The sequence below is a fragment of the Primulina huaijiensis genome, chromosome 4 (assembly GCF_012295235.1).
Source record: "Primulina huaijiensis isolate GDHJ02 chromosome 4, ASM1229523v2, whole genome shotgun sequence".
Taxonomy (NCBI): Eukaryota; Viridiplantae; Streptophyta; class Magnoliopsida; order Lamiales; family Gesneriaceae; genus Primulina; species Primulina huaijiensis.
In genome coordinates, this window is record NC_133309.1 from 25,355,516 (window position 1) to 25,377,130 (window position 21,615).

Sequence of the window (21,615 nt, forward strand, 5' to 3'; positions counted from 1 at the left end):
AACTCTAAGTTCTACATTAATATTTATATAATATGTGTGTGATACTATGATATATAATAAATCAAGCATTAATAACAATATATTTCACGAGACAGGTGACCATCTGCGGTAGTAGTTGCAGAATGTGAAGTGGTCTTACTATCTTAAATTATTGAATTCCATAATTCAATTCTAAAAGTAAATATAAAGTTTCATTTAATTAAAATGTAAAACAATCAATATCATAAAATTGGTATTTACTATTTTCGCTGCCACTGCCGACTAATATAATAGAAATCACTATTATTATGGTCATTTTCATTTACTATTATTGATTTATTCTCTACCACTTAAAAACCAAAATTATATAAGATAATAATTATAATGACTAATGGAGACTTAATTAAAACATCACAAAAGTCATTTTTTATAATAAAATTATAACTTCTAAAAAAATTGAAAAAATTAATATATATTACTGAAGCTCCCTGAAATAATTATTTAAGATGGTACAGTGATACATCGATATATTTTGTCACATCATCCTATTTTTTCCATATGAAAATCATGTACAACACCGCATGACTTACTCTCTTCTCCTCCTACTTGAGCGTCGACAGAGTGGCTTTTTCTTCAGCCGGAGTCGTCTCACCTTTTTTTTTTTGGGTTACACAGATACACTTCTAGAGCAGTTCGGTTCAATTTTATGAGAAAACGATTTGATTCGATCATGGTTCGAGATTTTTATGTTTTGAAGAGCCTTGATATAATCTAAAATTTTATTCGAATCCTAACTGGTGCATCAAGTTGGTGTCGCAAATGATGTGAGCATGTTTATAGGTCAATTGAATTCAATAAATACTGCTTGTAATAATGATGTTTTGTATGAGTAATTAAGGTCTTGTTTGCTCTTTAAGCATTCAATGTTTCTTTTTTCGGTTAGTTTTTGTCTTTTAAGAGCGTAATTAACAATTCAAGAAAATGATTGACCTAACTAATTAAATAAGACAAAAACTTGTGTGAGACAGTCACACGATTCGTATTTTATGAGACAGCTCTCTTATTTGNGTTTAATTAATTATATTTAGAGCCCATTCCCAGCTAAATTAACATATGATTGGGCGTTTACTTAATTTGATAACTAATCCATTAGGGAAAAAACACTAAATTAAAAGTTCTTTTAAAAGATAATTCAAATAAAAAATGATTGTCGATTATTTGGTTGAGGTTGGATACCTAATCCATCACTATTATATACCAAAACTAACTAATTGTGTATATCTCTGTTGGATATAAATAGACATGAGAAAAAATTCTGTTTGGATTGATAAATTTCAAATAAAATTTTTTTTGTTTAGATAAGTAAAACTAAAAAAATTTCAAATCCTACTCTTACGTGTTTATATGATATTTCATGTTAATTACGATGGATATTAAATCTACCCAAAAATGATGTTTAAATTCATTATAATTTGTATTATTAATGTGTAAATAAGTAAGATGTTGATTTAATATTTGATCTATTGTTTCACTATAATATTAAAACTATAATCGAAATCTATGGATTGACGGTTTCGAAGTTATTATACACATTTTTCATAAGAAATTTACATAGATAAATAAAATATATATATTAAATTTATTAAGAGGAAAAAATATAACATTATTAATATTAAATGGAACAAAAACTAAATAAATTATTGTTGGGGAGACATGATCCTTCCAATAAAAAAGGGTCCCAATAAGTTAAAATGTCACATATCCAAATCTTTATTGAATTTGTATACAAGCCAATATTTATTACAAGACACCTCTGGGCATTATTGCTTGAAAGAGATCTCAACACCAACCCCTCCATGTGCATTTTCTCTGCATATTATACATCGAGGAAGAACAAATTATAATTTTATTCCAAATACAGTGAAGCAATTAATACCACGATTATTTTTATAAAATAGCGTTACTATGCACTTGTTGTGTATCTATATAGTCGTTTGTTTGTTTGTTTTTTCGATTTTAATTTGTAATTAGTTCGTGAAATATATGTAGTTTTGTAATTTATCTTAGAATATGATGATATATGTATTTATATAATATAGTTTATAGATTTTGGGAAGTGTGATGACTATCAAAATTGAAAACATCAGGATGTATGTGTTCAAGATTTGAAAACACGGAGAGTAAATATGTCATTCTTTTTCGTATGAGGTTTTCAGCAATCTGATGATTTCATAAGGTAATATATGCATGTAAAAATTGTGTGAGACGGTCTCACAGGTCGTATTTTGTGAGACAGATATCTTATTTTGATCATCCATGAAAAAGTATTACTTTTTATGCTAAGAGTATTAATTTTTATTGTGAATATCGGTAGGGTTGACACGTCTCACATATAAAGATTCGTGAGACCGTCTCACAAGAGAACTAATCATATATGCAATTAACTCTAATAAAAATCGTAGAGTGGATTAACAAAATAATAAAATCGCACATTAAACTCGTCTAATGATTTTTTAGAAAATGTGTTAGATTGCTTAATTTTTCGAAATTATTAATTTTCTTGTAGTCTAAGTTGGGATCATGAAAAGATGACATGTAATGAATAATTAATTTATGGAGTTTGTATTGCATATATTAAAAAGAAATCCATATTTTATATTATTGAAAATGTAGTTTTTATTTATTTATTTATGTACGCCGACAGGTGCACCTACTGGTTTTTATTTTTTCCTTGAAAAACGAAAACAATTTCAAGAAAAAAAAAAAAAACAATGGCTTACCCATTCGAAGACCAAGGGATATACGGGTTGATCCGAGATTTTTTTTTGTTTTGTTTTCGACAAAAACTTGTGTGAGACAGTCTTACGGGTCGTATTTTGTGAGACGGATCTCTTATTTGGGTCACCCATGAAAAAATATAACTTTTTATTCTAAGAGTATTACTTTTTACTATAAATATCGGTAGGATTGACCCGTCTCACAGATAAAGCTTCGTGAGACAGTCTCACAAGAGATCTACTATTTGTTTTTATAAAGAGATGTGCAAACTTCTCTATACTAATTCCGAGAAAGGATGATCTTTCTTTAGGTACGTATTAAAAGAAAAAACTGCATGTAAATGAAATAACAATAAAATTAAAGATAAAAATAAAAATATTATTTGGTGAATCTAACAAGAAAATAACGTAAAATAAAGTTAATCAACTTGTCTTGGCGTGATACAATACATATATATTCAAAATTATATTACGACATCATCGTACGGTTCGTCGGTGCTTAAATATAATAAATTTTTTAAGTAGTACTAATTTTAATGTTTTTAAATTAAAAAAAGTAATGTTCTAATTTTTTTTTTTATCACAAGTTAAACAGTGACGTAACAACCCTGTGTAGTTATATTAATGAGTAATGATTTTATGATATTTATCATAGATCGTACGTATGTGACATAGATTGACTCGATTTAAATAAAAAGTAATAGTTTTTTGATTCGTGAGATCGTCTGATATCAATTTTTGTGTATATTAATAAAGTCACAAAAATTAATATACACAAAAATTCGAATTTCTCACATTATTTATGGTCATACTAGAAAAAATAATTAATTCAATATAATTTCCTGAATTAACGTCTCATTAATAGTTTTTACGTTACTATCAACAAACAGTTATGATCAGATAAATTTTCTTCAATTCCAATATCATTGAATTCTTGTAAATAGCTCTAAAAATTTTTATTTTATAGTTAATACCTTTTTTTGTATCTTCCAATAACTAAATAAAGTTAATTGGTTAATAGTTATTAGTTATAGATGAACGATTATTAACTAAATAAAGTTAATACTCTTTTCGTATATATTTAATTTTGTGTCAACTTAATTATGTAGGATCGAGCGTTTGACGCTTTACCAAAAACTATAGCTAATGGTAATGGTGCAACTCAAATCTTTTAAACCGCAGAGCAGCTCAAGCACCATGGTTCGATCGCTATTACAGCATGGAAAATTATTACACTCAACAATCTCATTCTCAATAATTGCACTATTTGCAATCAATAAGAATCGAACTCGTGATCTTAACTCTGATATCAATTGTAGGATCGAGCGTTTGTCGTTTTACCAAAAGCTATAGTTGATGGTAATTATGCAACTCAAATCTTTTAAACCGCAGAGCACCTCAAGTAACATGGTTCGATCACTTTTCCAACAGAGATAATTATTGCCCCCAATAAATAATAACTTCGAAATATATTTCGAGATCAATAATAATGTCGAAATAGTAGTGGGATCAATAATCAAGTANAGAATTCTGTATATATATATATATTATAAAGAATATTCCATGTAAAAGATATCATTTTTTGTTTTCTAAATTGTCCATATATCAACATCTATTCTATTATATAAAGAATTATATGTGACATAAAGGACGTCATTTTTTGTTTTCCAAATTATCTTTATACCAATATTTTTCTCAAAATTGGCATTACAACTTATTTTAGATATTACACTGCTCAAATTGCACAATGACTCATCACTAATTTCTATCGAAATTCTAAGTTCTCAGGATTTTAACATAATCTGATATTGCTTGCTTTACTGCACCATGAATGCGCAACGAGATAAGCTAAAAGAAGTGCACAGATATTCACAACAAGACATTAATTAATGATCATATATATGAGTCCAAAAATCAAAAGTTTCTATATTATTTCCTCTCCATGAATCTTCAATCATATGTTTGTCAAAATGTTTTTGGGGACATTCGAAGGAATACATGTTCTCAAACCATTAACGCAAAATGAAGCACAAGTCTCGAACTAATTGTTGTAGCTCCGGTAAAAGCATTGTTACCTCCTCCTTCGGAAAAAAGCCAATTTCCTATGCTTTGCAGATCAGACCACTGATTAGTTAATCCAAAGTGATGATCTTGGAACCCAATGAAATGCTTCTGATTCAATAGTAAAAATGTAAAAAGTTAAATGCAAGGCTGATATTTCCACTGAAAGTCTCATGAGACATACTGATATTCCACAAGCCACCTATCTGCAAGAAAGAAACGAAATCTAAATGCCGAGTCATTTAACCTAAGCATTAACCGGCCAAACCATCCTATCTACACCCAGAAATAATATATATGCTGGAGGGTACGTACTTTCAGAAAATCGATTGCTTATGTTGTGTCGTTCTGCCACAATCTAAGAAACAAAAACTACCCTTCCACTTGCATTTTATTCAAAATCTTTTGATACGAAATAGAAGTAAAATAAGGGATAAAGGAAAAGTAATCATTTCCGGAGCATCTCCAATTCCTAGCACGATCTGAATAGGCTAAACCGGCCCATAAGGATACTAAATTAAGAAATACAACACACTCGAGTTGACAATACTAAACCTTGAGATTCACCGGTCTCTGCAATATTAATTTAATTAGCATAAATGTCACGGTCTCATGTAAAATCAATATTTCTATTTTCTCAATTTTCATCTTATTTGGAGTCCTGAAATTCTGTATATGAATATGTAATAAATAAAAAGAAAATAGAGAATTTATAAGTTTTTGAGAACTAAGTAAGAGAATAAATTGATCTTATATACAGTTATAACAAGTTAAACGGTAATATCTCAGTGCAATAATTCAATATGAGATGTCATGTATCTATAATAATATATCGTTATAAAAATATCTGATCAAGTGAAATGCAGTGACTATTAAGTAATCTGAAGTGAACATTGTGGGCTAGAGAGTTGGCTCCCACAAACATCACATGTAACACTTTTTCTCATTTATTCAAATAAGATTCCGTACAATCGATTATTAATGATTCAAATGAACCATATACTTGGGTTTAATTGTTCATCAAACTCACTTTTCGCGCCAAAGTCACATTTTCCGGTGAACTAACAATCTGGTACACTGATTGTTGTCTAGGGCTCTAGTCATGCAGTCATTCAGTGAGTAAGTTGTTGATCGGTAATCAATATTCAAGAACTAATAACATTTCATTATTCTAATGTGCTGAACAACATGTTTAATAAATGTGAGATCCACAATATGGCTCAATATATATGAATAAATCGGTAGTTAATGAAAATTTACGGTAAATTCCGGGTCGAATGTCAAAAGGATCATAATTGAAGGAAAACCGATGATAAACCTGACGATTGAAACTTCATGTTATAAACCATACAATAATAAAAATGTAAAAAGTTAATGCATGGCTGATATTTTTGGACTTATTGAAAAACTTTGTCCAAAATTAATAAGATAAACAATTATAATAACATTGTATGGCTTATATTTTGATGTGATCTTAAATATAATATATGGGAAAAAATATTGTTAGGAAATAATATGGTAACCACTATTTTATGAATTTTATTGTAAATATTATTATTATATTTTTCTTTATATGTTTACTATTATTTTTATTGTTATTANGTTATATTAACTATTTCGGAGATTTAAAAAATCTCCAAACTTGAAAAATGTGGGGATCCCCACCCTCATTTTTGGTTTCTCCGGCGAGAAAAATCGACATCCCTATTTTATAGTCTTATTTCGTTGACATGTATTATATCAATAATTTCTGATATCACATAACGCTAAAATGAATAAAATTAAAACCAACAAAATGTAAAATTATAATACTAAAATAGAAATTTAACAAGTCGGAAAACAAAAAATTAAACATGATGACTTAATTAGACGACTAAATTGATTCTCTCGGTTTTTGTAAATCATAAAAAAATTGAACCATGCATGTCACATACGCAGAAATAGAGGACATATATCAAAAGAATAAGAACCATAAACTTGATGAGTTGTGGATCCTCCCTCGATCTAACTCCGAATTTCTTGGAACAATCAAGAAAGAAACAAAGTAACAAGTTTCATTTTCTTCCCTGATGTAAAAATTCATTAGCATTCATCTCATGGTTGGGATCATCCTCCTTCAGGTCCCATGACATGGGAGATCAAAATCCACCACAGACGCCCACCTCGTCCTCCTCCTCTTCCTCCGCGGCACCACCGCCCCAGGCTTTAACTCTCCTCCAACCCTCTTCCAAGAAGAAAACCAATCCAGTCAAAGTATTCCGCGTCTTCCGCTCCGTCTTCCGATCTTTCCCCATCATAACCCCTGCCTGCAAACTCCCTTCCCTGCCCGGCGGCCGCCTCCCAGAGACACGCGCCGCCGCCTCTGGAGCCAGAGTCACCGGGACCCTCTTCGGATACCGTAAAGGCCGTGTCAGCCTCTCCATTCAAGAGAACCCCCGAATTCTACCTATGCTGGTGTTGGAGCTGGCAATGCAGACCCAGGTTCTGCAGAAGGAGATGAGTTTGGACATGGTGCGCATAGCCTTGGAATGCGGAAAAAAAAAATTGCTCGGAAATTAGAATATCAGTTTGAGGGGAAAAATTATATATATTATCTGGAACATTTATTGTAAAACATAACATATGAAAAAAAAAAATTTGTTCGGAAATTAGAATATCAGTTTGAGGGGAAAAATTATTAAATTTTGAGAAACCATCGGTTTATTTCATCCTACCCATGTAGACATTGCCCATATGATAGGATAGATGACCAAGATTTGCCCATACATATATAGGACCCACTTTTTTTTTGAAATTGTATGTATGACAAGATCTTACCCGTTGAAATGAAGTTAAAGTAGTACCCACATAGGTATGATCCCATCTACCGAAACCATCTACATGGTTTCTGTCCACCTATTTNGGTTAAGGTAGTACCCACATAGGTAGGATCCCATCTACCGAAACCATCTACATGGTTTCTGTCCACCTATTTTCCTTTATAATTATGATACAGTAAATATGATATAGTATACTCGAAAAATATTTAATTCGATCATTATCATTAATATTCATTCAGAAAAATTAGGAGTTAATAATATCCAATAGATTTTTAAATCTGAATTGACGAGATTTGATTGCTAAATTTACTAGTGTGTTGCCACGAAAAAATGAGTGACTTCGAATCCAAGTAAAGCAAAAAGAAAAAAAAGAAGAAAAGGTACTAGTCCGTTCCAATAATAATAATAACGTAACGTTGCATTTGGATTGGATTTGAAATTACGAATTTTCATAATAACAAATTCATCGGTGAGTGTAAGCAAATTCACTAGAAAAAATATTGCAAATCCCAAATTTTAATTTTTTTGGACCTTTGCAATGAATTTCAATATTAAGTCATTTCAAATTCTCAACTCAAATACTTCTTAACATCCAAAGCTTTCAATTCAAACACAACCATAGATTATTGAAATCTTTCAATATTAAGATCAGTTTGAAACTTAGTTACTCCATGCTATGTAAAGTATTAAATTATGTTTAGGAAAAAATGTTTTTACGGTCCGTTATGTTTATACTCTTGCGATTTTAGTTGGCTATATAGTCAAATTATGGTCTTAGTCATGTATATGTTTATATTTTTGGCAATTTTGGCCTTAAAAACAATGCTCGTCGGAGTTTGATGATTCGACGTCGAAGCTTGCCTTTGTGGCAAAAAAATTGTGGATCTTTCAAGAAACACTTCAAAGGGATTCACGAGCATATTCTTCTCCAAATCAACATTTCTCACCCCAATTTGAAAGATCCTCCATTTTTATGTGTAAATTCTGATGTCAAATAATCAAACTCTAGTAAGTCGGGGATTTTCTCATCAAAATTTCCAAAAAAATAAATGTACATGACTAATATTATAAAGTATCGTTTGGTTCATGTGATATGATAAGTAAATGATATATAATAAGAGTGATTATAAAATAAAAAATAAGGATAAATAATACATTATGATAAATTATATGATGTTTGACATGATTTTAACTTGTTTGATTATTTTGTTAATTATATTATGATTACTAAAATGTCCTCATCATATATTAATTAGTAATATATTCTTAAAATGATTGAATAAATAAATAAAATTTCTAGAATTAATTTATCTAAAAAATTATAAATAAAATTAGAATATTATATTAATTATTAAATTCATTAATTTCAATTTCCTTAAACAATTAAAAAATTGATTAATATTATAGAAAATAATTAAAATTTGATAATAACATAAATATGCATTTATTGTGATAATTAAAATAGTAATACAAATTTGAATATTAAATAATGATTAAGAACAATTATAATTTTACGGTTAAAAATAATATACTAATAATTAAAATATGATCAACAATAATTAAATAATTTATAATATCAGTCTAATTAAAAATTATATTTAAATACTATTAAATTTATAATTATTTTAGACCTTAGGCTATTAAATGAAAATTTAAATTAATCAAACATCATCCCTTCTCCTTCAAAGTATTATATAACCACCAACAAGATGATAATAATGCATACAGTGTGGGTCGAGTGCGGGCTGAACGGGCCTATCACAATCTTAATCATGCACACCAAACACATGATAATTGAATGATTAAAAATCAATCATCCCGTATCATATACACCAAACAATACCTAAATTGACTATATAACAAAATAAAATCGCAAGAGAACAACATAACAGAAGAAATTTTTTCACCCTATTTTTATTAATGGTAAGAGGTGGAACTTGTTTATTATGGTTCATTATAATCTAAAATAATCGTTAATAAGTGATAAGTTTAAATAAATTATGATTTGATGTCATCTTTTAGGAAAAGTTCATTTGTTCAGTGGGTGGCAGGCATAATTAATGCATCGACCAACCAACCGTTCACCCATCTGCATCAGTTTTTCTAAGGAAAATTTGGCAGTTTCAAAACCTTTTTTTTGTATTGTTGTAAGGGTTTTATCGATCAAAATTTATGACGAACACAATACAACTCAAGCAATCAATCTTGAATCCAAGCACACAAGATAAAACACGATCGAATTACGTGGTTCGGCATTGAGACGCCTACATCCACGAGAGAACACGCCAACTTGTCTTTATTGATGAACTTAACAATGAAGGTTACAGGTGCAGAAAACAATAGCCAAAAGATGAATCACAATTGACCTTTTATCCCTCAAATGCTCTCAATCTTTTCTCCTATCGGTGCACTCCTTATGATATGCTAAGTCACGATGATGGAGCTTGTTGTCCCTTTGATTCTTATGTGTGTTGCTTCGATTCGTCTCTCAAGCCAGCTATATATATTTACACATATACCTGTCTGCTTGAGATACCTATCGACCGATCCCTCCCAAGCCTACGTGAGCTGTCCAACTGGATACCTACTCCAAGCTTGTAACCAACTGATTTGGTTATGGCCACTAACCACCAGACGGTTACCCTTGGTGTATTCCAACAGCTAACCAACTTGAGAGTCACCACATGATCCAACAATCTCCACCTTGACTCCAAGGTTGGCTGCCCTCTCCTTGTTACCAGCTCAGTTCCAAGCTACTGCCTTTACCAAGTTCATGCAATGCACAAGCTTGCTCTGTGGCAGTGACTTGGTCATCATATCTGCTGGGTTATCCTTAGTATCAATCTTCTCCACCTGGACATCTCTCTTTGATATAATATCTTTTACAAAGTGCAGTATCACATCTATTTGTTTGGACCTTTCATGGTACACTTGGTGCTTAGATAGATGTATTTCACTTTGGTTGTCGCAATGCACCACAACCTTATGCTGTTTTACACCCAACTCAGACACCATTCTTTTCAGCCAAAGTGCTTCCTTGATCCCTTCAGAAAGAGCTATGTATTCAGATTCTGTAGTTGACAGTGCTACCACTGATTGTGAAGTAGCTTTCCAACTAACCGTTGTACCATACATAGTGAACGTGAAACCTGAAAGAGATTTTCTTGTGTCTATGTTTCCAGCAAAGTCTGAATCCACATACCCAACTATAACATTCTCCATATTATTCTGTTTCTCAAACATTAATCCAACATTTGCAGACCCTTTTAAGTATTTGAACACTCCTTTTAATGCATGCCAATGAGTTTCACCCGGATTATCCATGTACCTAGACACCACACTCATGCTATAGGATAAATCAGGTTTACTGCAAACCATTCCATACATTACATTTCCAACTCCATTAGCACATGGAATGTGTAACATATTCCTTTTTTCTTCTTCATTAGCAGGAGATTGGTACTCCTGAGAGTTTAAGGGATTGGGGCAGGGGTATACCAACTGGTTTGGACTCATGCATATTATACCTTCGGCGTACTTTGCAAATGTATGAGTTTTGGCACAAGAATAATCTGTTTTTTTCCCTATTTCTCACAATTTCCATACCTATAATCCGTTTGTCTTCTCCTAATTGCTTCATATCAAAATCTGAACTCAGAAGTTGTTTCACTGCTTCCATGTTGATCTTACTTGTGCTGGAAACTAACATATCATCAACATACAAGAGAAGGTAAGTTTTAATCTCGTTTTCTTGCTTGTAGATATACACACAGTTGTCATAGCTGCATCTTCTGAAGTTGTTATTCAACATAAACTCATCAAATCTCTTATACTGTTGCCTTGGACTTTGCTTAAGTCCATAAAGAGACTTTGAAAGTAGGCACACCTTTCCACTTGTTTTTGGGGTGGCATAGCCTTCATGTTGGTTCATAGAGATGGTTTCCTCCAGTTCCCCATGTAAGAAAGCAGTCTTTACATCAAGCTATTCAAGTTCAAGGTTTAATTGTACTGTCAATGCTAGGATCAATCTGATGGATGATTGTTTAACCACGTGAGAGAATATTTCATTGAAATCCACTCCTTGTTGTTGAGAGAATCCTTTTTCAACTAGCCGTGCTTTGTATCTAGTCCTTTCTTCACCAGGAATTCCTTCTTTAACTTCATATATCCATTTGCATCCGACCACCCTTTGGTTCTTAGGTCTTTCCACTAATTTCCAGGTTTGTTTGTATACAAGGATGTTATCTCTTCATCCATGGCTTTAATCCACCTTTGTTTATCTTTCCCTGATGCAGCTTCCTTGTATGAATTCGGGTCATCATGTTCCAGATGCTCTGCAACAGACAATACATATTAGATTTTATCGGCTTGACCAAACTTATCTAGAGGTCTTATTTCCCTCCTTTGTTTGTCTCTTGCTAGCTTGTAGGATCTCAAATCATGCTCGGTCTGATGTGTTTGATCTTCTTGATCCAAGTCTTGGTCATGTCTATGCTCATTCTCAAGGGTTGTGATGTCTTTGGGAGGCTCCACCTCGACTTGTACATCACACGTAGTCAGTTCATTTTCTCCAGGGCTACTAGCTTTCTGTTGATATCCCATTCTGGACTCATCAAAGGTTAAGTCTCTAGTATAGAAACATTTAAAACCTGTAGTAGCCCGAATTCTACTAAGTTAACTAAACATGATTAAGAGTCTTTAATTAATTAAATCATGTGTTAATTGACATTGGAACCGCCATAGCTGATTTCAGAAGCCATACCTGATTTCAGAAGTCATGGCAGCCTAGGTAGTGGCTGAACAGACGTGGCTGAGCCGAACTGGTGCTAGGAAATACGTCTGAACTGGTGCTAGGGATTAAGTCCGAACTGGTGCTGGAGAATATGTCCGAATTGGTATGTTAGTTAGGGAGCGAAGATGGAGGTCGGGATAATGAGCCGAGGTGTCCAATACGTGTCACAAGTTGGGACATGTGTCTTTGTGCATGTGACCGAGTGACAGGTGTCCGGACAGGTGTCGAAGTGCATGGCATTGGGTTGACACGTCCATGTATGAAAGGGCTCGGGAGTCCCGAACTGAGGTCTATAAATATGCCATAGGATTTCTCACTGTGAATGGGGTATTGTGTGTTTATAGTGCAAGTCCTAGCCATCCTAATGAGTCCGAACAGAGCAGAGCAGTCCGGGCAGAGCAAAGCAGTCCGGACAAAGCAGAGAAGTCAGGGCAGTTCAGAACAGAGCATTCCGAACAGGATAGAGCAGTCCGAACATTACTGAGCAGTCCGGACAGGACAGAGTAGTCCATACAAAATTGAGCAGTCCGGAAAAAATTGAGCAGAGTAGTCCGGACAGTGCAGCTAGGGAACGAACTGTTCGAACTTGGACCAGTTGGACTCAGGGCATCATCATCAGCGGGCTGATGACGGGCGAATGTATAGAATTGTATCATTAGTATTTCAGGAGTATTTGATACTCTAGTTAAGTCTGGTAGATACGTTTTAGTGATGATTTTCACTTGATGTATAGGCTTGGACTAGACCTGGTTGTTCTGTTTTTCCTGTGGATTAGGATTGCAGTGATAGAGGTACGAAAGTACTAGCCGAGATATCTTGGATGAGTATACATTCTTATATGTGTTGCATGATTATATGCTGCATCGATATATGTCATATGATTCATGCTATTATGTCACGCTTTATGCTGCATGTTGCATTTCATGTTGAGCCGTATCTCTTTTGAGATAGCCTTTACTGTTGAGCTGTATCTCTTTCGAGATAAGCTATATCTTTTGGGGCTGCTCCGCCCTGTCTTGTGGACGCATGGACACTGAGAGTACACAGTGGCCGATGGGTCGAGAGAGCTTTGGTCATCCGGGACATTTTAGGTCCACATATGTTCTTGTAGTGGATGTAGTGAACCAGAGGAGTACCGCGCGGCACTATCCACTTGGCACCTTTAGACTGAGCATGTTGAGATCTTTTGTGATTCTTGTTTCTTGACTACCTTGGTATCATATCATAGCTTGTTCATGTCATATAGGTTTGTATACTCATGCTTTTGTACTGGACGTTCTTATCGCTCACGTCCTCGGTTTTGTTTATCTTTGACAACCCATTCCCACGGGGCAGGCCTCAGGTTGGATGGCTCAAGAGGAGGAGGAGGACGTTGAGTAGCCGGTTGATTTAGTTTATCACTACTGTTTTGATTCGATATGGTTGTACCGTATATTTTCGTTTGAGTTATCTGGACTTCGATTGTTTGTATAACTATTGTTTATTGACCGTTTCCGCAATTATCTCTGATTTTGTTATTTAGGTTAATTGTTTGCTTAGCTCTTGATTAGTAGGTGATTCTGGAACATGTCACTACATTTATGGTATCAGAGCATGCATATGATTTTTGGGTTATAGATTCTGTTTTGAGATTTCCGTTGACCGTTTGCCTCCATTTTGTCTTGTAGCGATGGCTGACCACCTTACTGATGAGAGTATTCACGGCAGTGTAGGTCGTTGGGGTGACCAGGACGACTGTAGGCGTCATCGTCGGGATTGCCCTAGCATTTTGAGATGCACCGTTTCATTCAGATGGGGCCTAAGCATTTAGTCGGTGGTGAGACTCCCGATGTTGCGGAGGATTGGTTAGAACGTATGGAGAGTTGTTTCTATGCATTCGAGCGCATCGAGGAGCAGCAGATGGAGACCCTTGGTTTTCTTCTCGAGGGGCGTGCGCACAAGTGGTGGCGATCAACTTCTGCGTCGATAGTCCAGTCTCCTGGTAGGGTGACTTGGGCCGACTTACGTGCAACTTTCATGTAGCTATATTTTCCTTTAGCCCTTCGCCAAGAAAAGACGATTGAACTTCTGAGTCTTAAGCAGGGGAGTATATCTGTTGACGAGTATCAACAGAAGTTCTTCGAGTTGTTGCCTTTCGCTCTTCATATTAGTGGCAGTTCCGAGGCAAAGTATGACCGTTTTCTTCAGTGCCTTAACCAGGAGATATTTGATCGAGTCATTGTCTACGATGATCCTACTTATTATGAGGGGTTAGTGAACCGGTGTCGCTAGACAGAGATCAGTCTGCAGCGTGGTAGGTCTATTCTGTCTTCTCGACCTCCAAGTACTTTGAGCCCTCGATCTCAGTCTTTCAAGAAGTCTGCTTATTCTTATTCTGGATCTGGATCTCGATCTAGAGGTCTTTCGCTTTGGTAAGAAGAAGGTTTCTTGTGTGCATGGTGGGAAGAACCATCCATTTGAGCAGTGCCGAACAGTCGCAGGAGCTTGTTTTCAGTGCGGAGAGATGGGTCATCTTAAGAAGAATTGTCCTCAATTGCGAGGTGGAGCAGGATCTGGTTCTGGATCTCAAACGACTGTTCAGTAGAGGACACATGTTCAAGCAGTGGGCGGTTCGAATCTTCGACCTCGTGCCCAGGGTCAGGTATTTGCGCTGAACTAGGATCAGGTTGCAGATGAGACAGGGAGAGTCATAGCAGGTACTTTTTGTTTATGCAGTATTTCTGCTTTTGTTCTTATTGATACTGGAGCATCACATTCATTCATATCTGCACGATTTGTTAAGCGTCATAAGTTACCATATGTTTCTCTAGACATCATTCTTTCTGTTTCTGCTACGATGGGTCATTCGGTGTCAGCGAAGCGTCTAGTGATGGGTTGTCCTTTAGATTTTGAGGGCAACGAGTTGACTGCAAATCTTATGATCCTAGAGATGAAAGACTATGATTGTATTCTGGGAATAGATATTTTGACTACCTACCGAGCTAATGTGGATTGTTACCAGAAGCTTGTTCAGTTTCATACGACTGAGAGCTCTAGTTGGTTTTTCTATGGTGAGGTAGCACGACCTCCGATGCCAGTGGTATCCACTCTGAAAGCCTGTCGTGCTTTAGAGTCGGGCGGAGAAAGCTACCTCATCTATGCAATTGATTCATCCACAGGTAGTGTTGGTATAAATGATCTTCCAGTGGTTTGTGAGTTTCCTGATGTTTACCCATATGAGATTCCGGATTTTACTTTGATTAGAGAGGTGGAATTCGGCATCGAGTTAGTGCCAGGGACTGCACCGATTTCTCGTGCACCCTATCGTCTGGCTCCGTCAGAGATGAGGGAATTGAAGCAGCAGTTGCAGGATCTTCTTGATAAAGGTTATATTCGCCCGAGTGTTTCACCTTGGGAAGCTCCAGTCTTGTTTGTCAAAAAGAAAGATTCATCGACGCGACTGTGTATTGATTATCGCCAGCTGAATCGTGTGACAATAAAAAACAAGTATCCGTTACCTCGTATTGATGACTTGTTCGATTAGCTTCAAGGTACTTCTGTGTACTCCAAGATTGACTTGTGATCTGGTTATCATCAGATGAGAGTCAGAGATGATGATATTTCCAAGACTGCATTCCGTACTAGGTATGGGCATTACGAGTTTCTAGTGATGCCATTCGGATTGACGAATGCATCAGCAATGTTCATGGATCTGATGAACAGATTCTTTCGAGATTATCTGGATCAATTTGTTGTGGTTTTCATCGACGATATCTTGATTTATTCTCACAGTGTGGATGAGCATGCCCAACACTTGAGGATTGTGTTGTAGATTCTTCGTGGGAAGAAATTGTATGCTAAGCTGAGTAAGTGCGAGTTCTGGATTAATCGTGTGATATTCCTTGGTCATGTGATTTCCAAGGAAGGAGTTTCTGTGGATCCTATCAAGATTGAGGCAGTGCTGAATTGGTCACGTCCAACGACAGTGGCCGAGATCCGTAGTTTTCTGGGTCTTGCAGGGTATTATCGTTGCTTCATCGTGAATTTTTCTCAGGTAGCTAGACCATTGGCACAGCTTACTCGGAAGGATGTTCCATTTGAGTGGTCATCTGAGTGTAAAGATAGTTTCAGAGAGCTTCGCCGACTTCTGATTTCTGCATTTGTTTTGGCGTTACCATCAGGATATGATGGTTTCAGTGTCTACACTGATGCCTCTTTGCAGGGCTTAGGGTGTGTGTTGACGTAGAATGGTCATGTAATCGCTTATGCTTCCAGACAGTTGAAATCTCTCGAGGAGAATTATCTTGTTCATGATCTGGATTTGGCAGCTATTGTGTTTGCTCTGAATATCTGGTGTCATTATTTGTAAGATGTTCAGTTTGAAATCTTTACTAACCATAAGAGTCTGAATTATCTATTCACTCATGCTGAGTTGAACATGAGACAACGTCATTGGATGTATCTACTTAAGGATTATGACTGTGTGTCAAGTACCATCCAAATTCTGCGAATCTCCCAGCCGGTGCTCTTAGTCGCAAGGTGAGAGTTTCTGCACTTCAGACTAGTGCTATGTTTAGTGCTGTCCAGGATTGTTGTTCGTTGGGGTTTAACTTCAAGCATCGGAAGGGTATGGAGAGCATTCGTGTTGCTACCATTTTATCTGAGCCAGCTTTGTTCACTCGGATTCCAGATGCTCAGATGTCTGATCTCAAGACTCACAGATTAGCTCGGTTAGCTGATGGAGATAGGGGTTTCCACTATCAGTTTGATGGTCTTCTGTGTGTGTCTATTCGGGTTGTAGTACCAGAGGATGACACTTTGAGGGAAGAGATTTTGTCTCAGTCTCATCGCAGCAAGTTGAGTGTTCATCCTGGAAGCAACAAGATGTGTAAAGACTTGAAGACACGATTTTGGTGGAAAGAGATGAAGTGTAGCGTGTATCAGTTTGTCTCCAAGTGTCTAGTTTGTCAGCAGGTTAAGGCAGAGCACCGTCGACCTGGAGGATTATTGTTGAATCTACATATTCCTAAATGGAAGTGGGAGCATATCACGATGAACTTCATGACTCACTTGTCATTGTCTTCGAGGAACAGTGATGCTAATTGGATGGTGGTGGATTGACTCACCAAGTCTGCTCATTTTCTGCCATATAACTGTGATTTCACTTTCGATCGTATGGCTCGATTGTACATTCAAGATATTGTACGTTTGCATGGAGTGCCAGTCAATATTGTCAGTGACAGAGATCCTCGTTTTACCTCACGATTTTGGCGTAGTTTCCAGTCAGCATTGGGTACTTCACTGAGCCTGAGTACTGCTTATCATCTGGAGACTGACGGTCTGTCAGAGAGGACTATCCGTACGCTTGAGGATATGTTGCGAGCGTGTGTTATGGATTTCGGACCCGCTTGACATGATCATTTGCCTTTGATTAAGTTCACGTAAAACAACAGCTATCATCGTAGTATTGGTATGGCACCATTTGAGACGTTGTACGGGCGACGTTGTCGTACTCCATTATTCTGGGCCGAAGTTGGGGAACGACAGGTTGAGGGACCAGAGTTAGTCCAGCATGCTATTGATAAAGTTGCAGTAATCAAGAAACAGATTTAAGACTGCACAAGATCGACATGCTAGTTATGCGAATACCAAGCGTCGACCTCTTCAATTTCAGCCAGGTGAGAAAGTGTTTCTCTGAGTTTCGCCTTTTCGCAGGATTTTGAGATTTGGTCTCAAGAGTAAGCTATCTCCGAGGTTTATTGGTCCATTTGAGTTATTAGAAAGCGTTGGAGATTTGTCTTACAGACTTGCATTACCGCCGTGCCTATCGAGTATTCATGATGTGTTTCACGTATCTTTGTTGAAACGGTATGTAGCAGATGAGTCTCACATCTTTCATCCATCTGAAGTCCAACTTGATTCGGATTTGTCTTACATGGAGCGACCAATTCAGATTCTCGATCGCAAAGACAAGGTGTTGCGGAATAAGATCATTCCTCTTGTCCTAGTTCCGTGGCAGCGCAGAGGCACTGAAGAAGCCACTTGGGAGTTAGAGAGTCGTATGGGTTCAAAGCATCCAAAGCTCTTTTGAGTTATACTGAGTTGTACTTGGGATGCATTTGTATTTTCAGTTGTAATCCAAATATCAGTTGTATTCAACAACAATTTTGATGTAATAACGATGTTATTATTCAGTTTTGTTCATCCTCTAAACCTGATTTCGAGGACCAAATCTTTTTAAGTGGGGGAGAATATAGTAGCCCGAATTCTATTAAGTTAATTAAACATGATTAAGTGTCTTAATTAAGTAAATCATGTGTTAATTGACATTGGAACCACCATAGCTGATTTGAGAAGCCATACCTGATTTCAGAAGTGGCTGAGCAGAAGTGGCTGAGCCGAACTGGTGCTAGGGAATATGTTCGAACTGGTGCTAGGGATTAAGTCCGAACTGGTGCTAGGGAATATGTCTGAATTGGTGCTAGGGATTAAGTCTGAACTAGTGCTAGGGAATATGTCCGAACTGGTATGTTAGTTAGGGAGCGAAGATGGAGGTCGGGATAGTGAGCTGAGGTGTCCAGTACGTGTCACAAGTCGGGACATGTGTCTTTGTGCATGTAGCCGAGTGACAGGTGTCGAAGTGCATGGCATTGGGTTGACACGTCCATGCATGAAAGGGCTCGAGGGTCCCGAACTGAGGTCTATAAATAGGCCATAGGATTTCTCACTGTGAAGGGGGTATTGTGTGTTTATAGTGCAAGTCCTAGCCATCCTAATGAGTCGGGACAGAGCAGAGCAGTTTGAGAAGAGCAGAGCAGTCCGGGCAGGTCAGAGCAGAGCAGTCCGAATAGAACTGAGCAGTCTGGACATGACAGAGCGGTCTGGACAGAGTAGAGTAGTCCGGATAGGACAGAGTAGTTTGGAAAGAACAGAGCAGTCCAAACAAAACTGAGCAGAGTAGTTCGACAGGGTAGCTAGGGAACGAACTGTTCAAACTTGGACCGGTTGGAGACAGAGCATCGTTATCAGCGGGCTGACGACGGACGAAAGTATAGAATTGTATCATTAGTATTTCATGAGTATTTGATACTCTAGTTAAGTTTGGTAGATACATTTTAGTGATGGTTTTCACTTGATGTATAGGCTTGGACTGAACTTGGTTGTTCTGATTTTCCTGTGGATTAGGATTGCAGTGATAGAGGTACGAAAGTACTATACGAGATATCCTGGTTGAGTATACATTCTTATATGTGTTGCATGATTATTTGCTGCATTGATATATGTCATATGATGCATGCTATTATGTCACGCTTTATGTTGCATGTTGCATTTCATGTTGAGCCGTATCTCCTTCGAGATAGTCTTTACTGTTGAGTTGTATCTCTTTCGAGATAAGCTATATCTTGTGAGACAGCTTAGCCCTGTCTTTTGGATGCATGGACACCAAGAGTACACAGTGGCCAACGAGTCGGGAGGGCTTTGGTGATCCGGGACATTTCAGGTCCACATCTGATCTTGTAGTGACCCAGAGGAGTACCGCATGGTACTATCCACTTGGTGCCTCTAGACTGAGCATGTTGAGATCTTTTGTGATTCCTGTTTCTTGACTACCATGGTATCATATCATAGCATGTGCATGTCATATAGGTTTGTATACTCATGCTTTTATATTGGGCGTTCTTATCACTCCCATCCTCAGTTTTGTTTATCTTGGACACCCCATTCCCACAGGACATGCCTCAGGTTGGATGGCTCAAGAGGATGAGGAGGACGTTGAGTAGCCGGCTGATTTAGTTTATCAGTACTGTTTTGATTCGATATGGTTGTACCGTATATTTTTGTTTGCGTTATTCTGGACTTCGATTGGGTTGTATAACTATTGTTTATTGATTGTTTCCACAATTATCTCTGATTTTGTTATTTAGGTTAATTTTATGCTTAGCTCTTGATTAGTAGGTGATTCTGGAACGGGTCATTACAGTACCCGTGCTTTCTAAGTTCCAGACTTTGTATCCTTTTACTCCTTTAGGGTAACCTATGAAGATGCACCTTCCAGCTCTTGGTTCCAGCTTATCTTGCTTAACGTGGGCATAGGCTAGGCACCCAAACACTCTTAGTTTTGAATAATCTGTCGGTATTTTATTCCAGAGTTTAATAGGAGTTTTGAAGTTGATAACACTAGATGGGCATCTTTTTATTAAGTAGCAAGCAGTGGTAATGGCTTTTCCCTAGAAGGCCTTTGGGAGTTCAGCATTTAGCATCATGCATTTTACTCTTTCGAGAAGTGTGCGGTTCATTATTTCAGCCAAGCCATTTTGTTGAGGAGTGCCACTAACTGTCAAATGTCTTGTGATTCCTTTTGATTTGCACAAATCCTTGAACTGTTGTGACATGTATTCTAGTCCATTGTCTGTCCTTAGGTACTTCAGCTTCATGTCTTGTTTGTTTTCAGTCACAATGAGCCACTCTCTAAACTTGATTAGTGCCTCATCTTTAGTTTTAACTATCAAATGTCTTGTGATCCCAGATTGGCTTCGAAATTCTGGGGTAGTTTCCAAGAAGCTATGGGTACGCGTTTAGCTACGAGTACTGCTTATCATCCTAAAACTGATGGGCAAACTGAGCGTACAATTCAAACGTTAAAAGATATGTCACGTGCCATAGTGATGGATTTCAAAATTGGATGGCAAGATGCCTTACCATTGGTAGAATTTTCTTATAATAATAACTTCCAAACGAGTATTGGCATGGCACCGTTTGAAGTCTTATATGGGAGACGATGTAGGTCACCGTTATTCTGGGATGAAATTGGTGAAAGACAAATGACTGGGCCTGAAATGATACAGGAAATGAATGACAAGGTTCAGTTGATTTGACAACGAGTGAAAGCTGACACCTGCTCAGGATTGTCAAAAGAGTTATGCTAACAAACGAAGACGACCTTAGAATTCCTGAAAGGTGATAAAGTATTTTTGAAAATATCTCCCTTCAAAGGCACTGTTCGATTTGGCATACGAGGAAAATTATCTCCTCGATATGTTGGCCCATATGAGATCCTTGATCGAGTTGAGGATCTTGCTTATCAGTTGGCATTGTCACCAGCTTTATCTGTCATTCACGATATGTTTCATGTTTCTATGTTGTGAAAATATGAACCAGATCCATCACATGTGCTTCGACCTGATGAGGTTGAGCTCGATCCTTCTCT

General features: G+C 36.6%; 1 protein-coding gene across 1 annotated transcript; it reads left to right on the top strand.

Moving 5' to 3' along the window:
- Positions 1-17,582: 17,582 nt before the first annotated feature.
- LOC140975033 (uncharacterized) lies at positions 17,583-18,498 on the top strand. Its single transcript, XM_073438521.1, has 2 exons — positions 17,583-17,791; positions 18,123-18,498. The coding sequence occupies exons 1-2, from the start codon at positions 17,583-17,585 to the stop codon at positions 18,496-18,498; spliced, it is 585 nt and encodes a 194-aa protein (XP_073294622.1).
- The last annotated feature ends 3,117 nt before the right edge of the window (positions 18,499-21,615 follow it).

What these genes read in the sequence shown, in the direction of transcription:
- LOC140975033 (XM_073438521.1), top strand. Translation starts at nt 17,583, where the DNA reads ATGGCTCGATTGTACATTCAAGATATTGTACGTTTGCATGGAGTGCCA. An exon ending in CTTGAGGATATGTTGCGAGC is followed by an intron (nt 17,792 to 18,122) that starts GTGTGTTATGGA and finishes GCCTTTTCGCAG; the next exon opens with GATTTTGAGATTTGGTCTCA.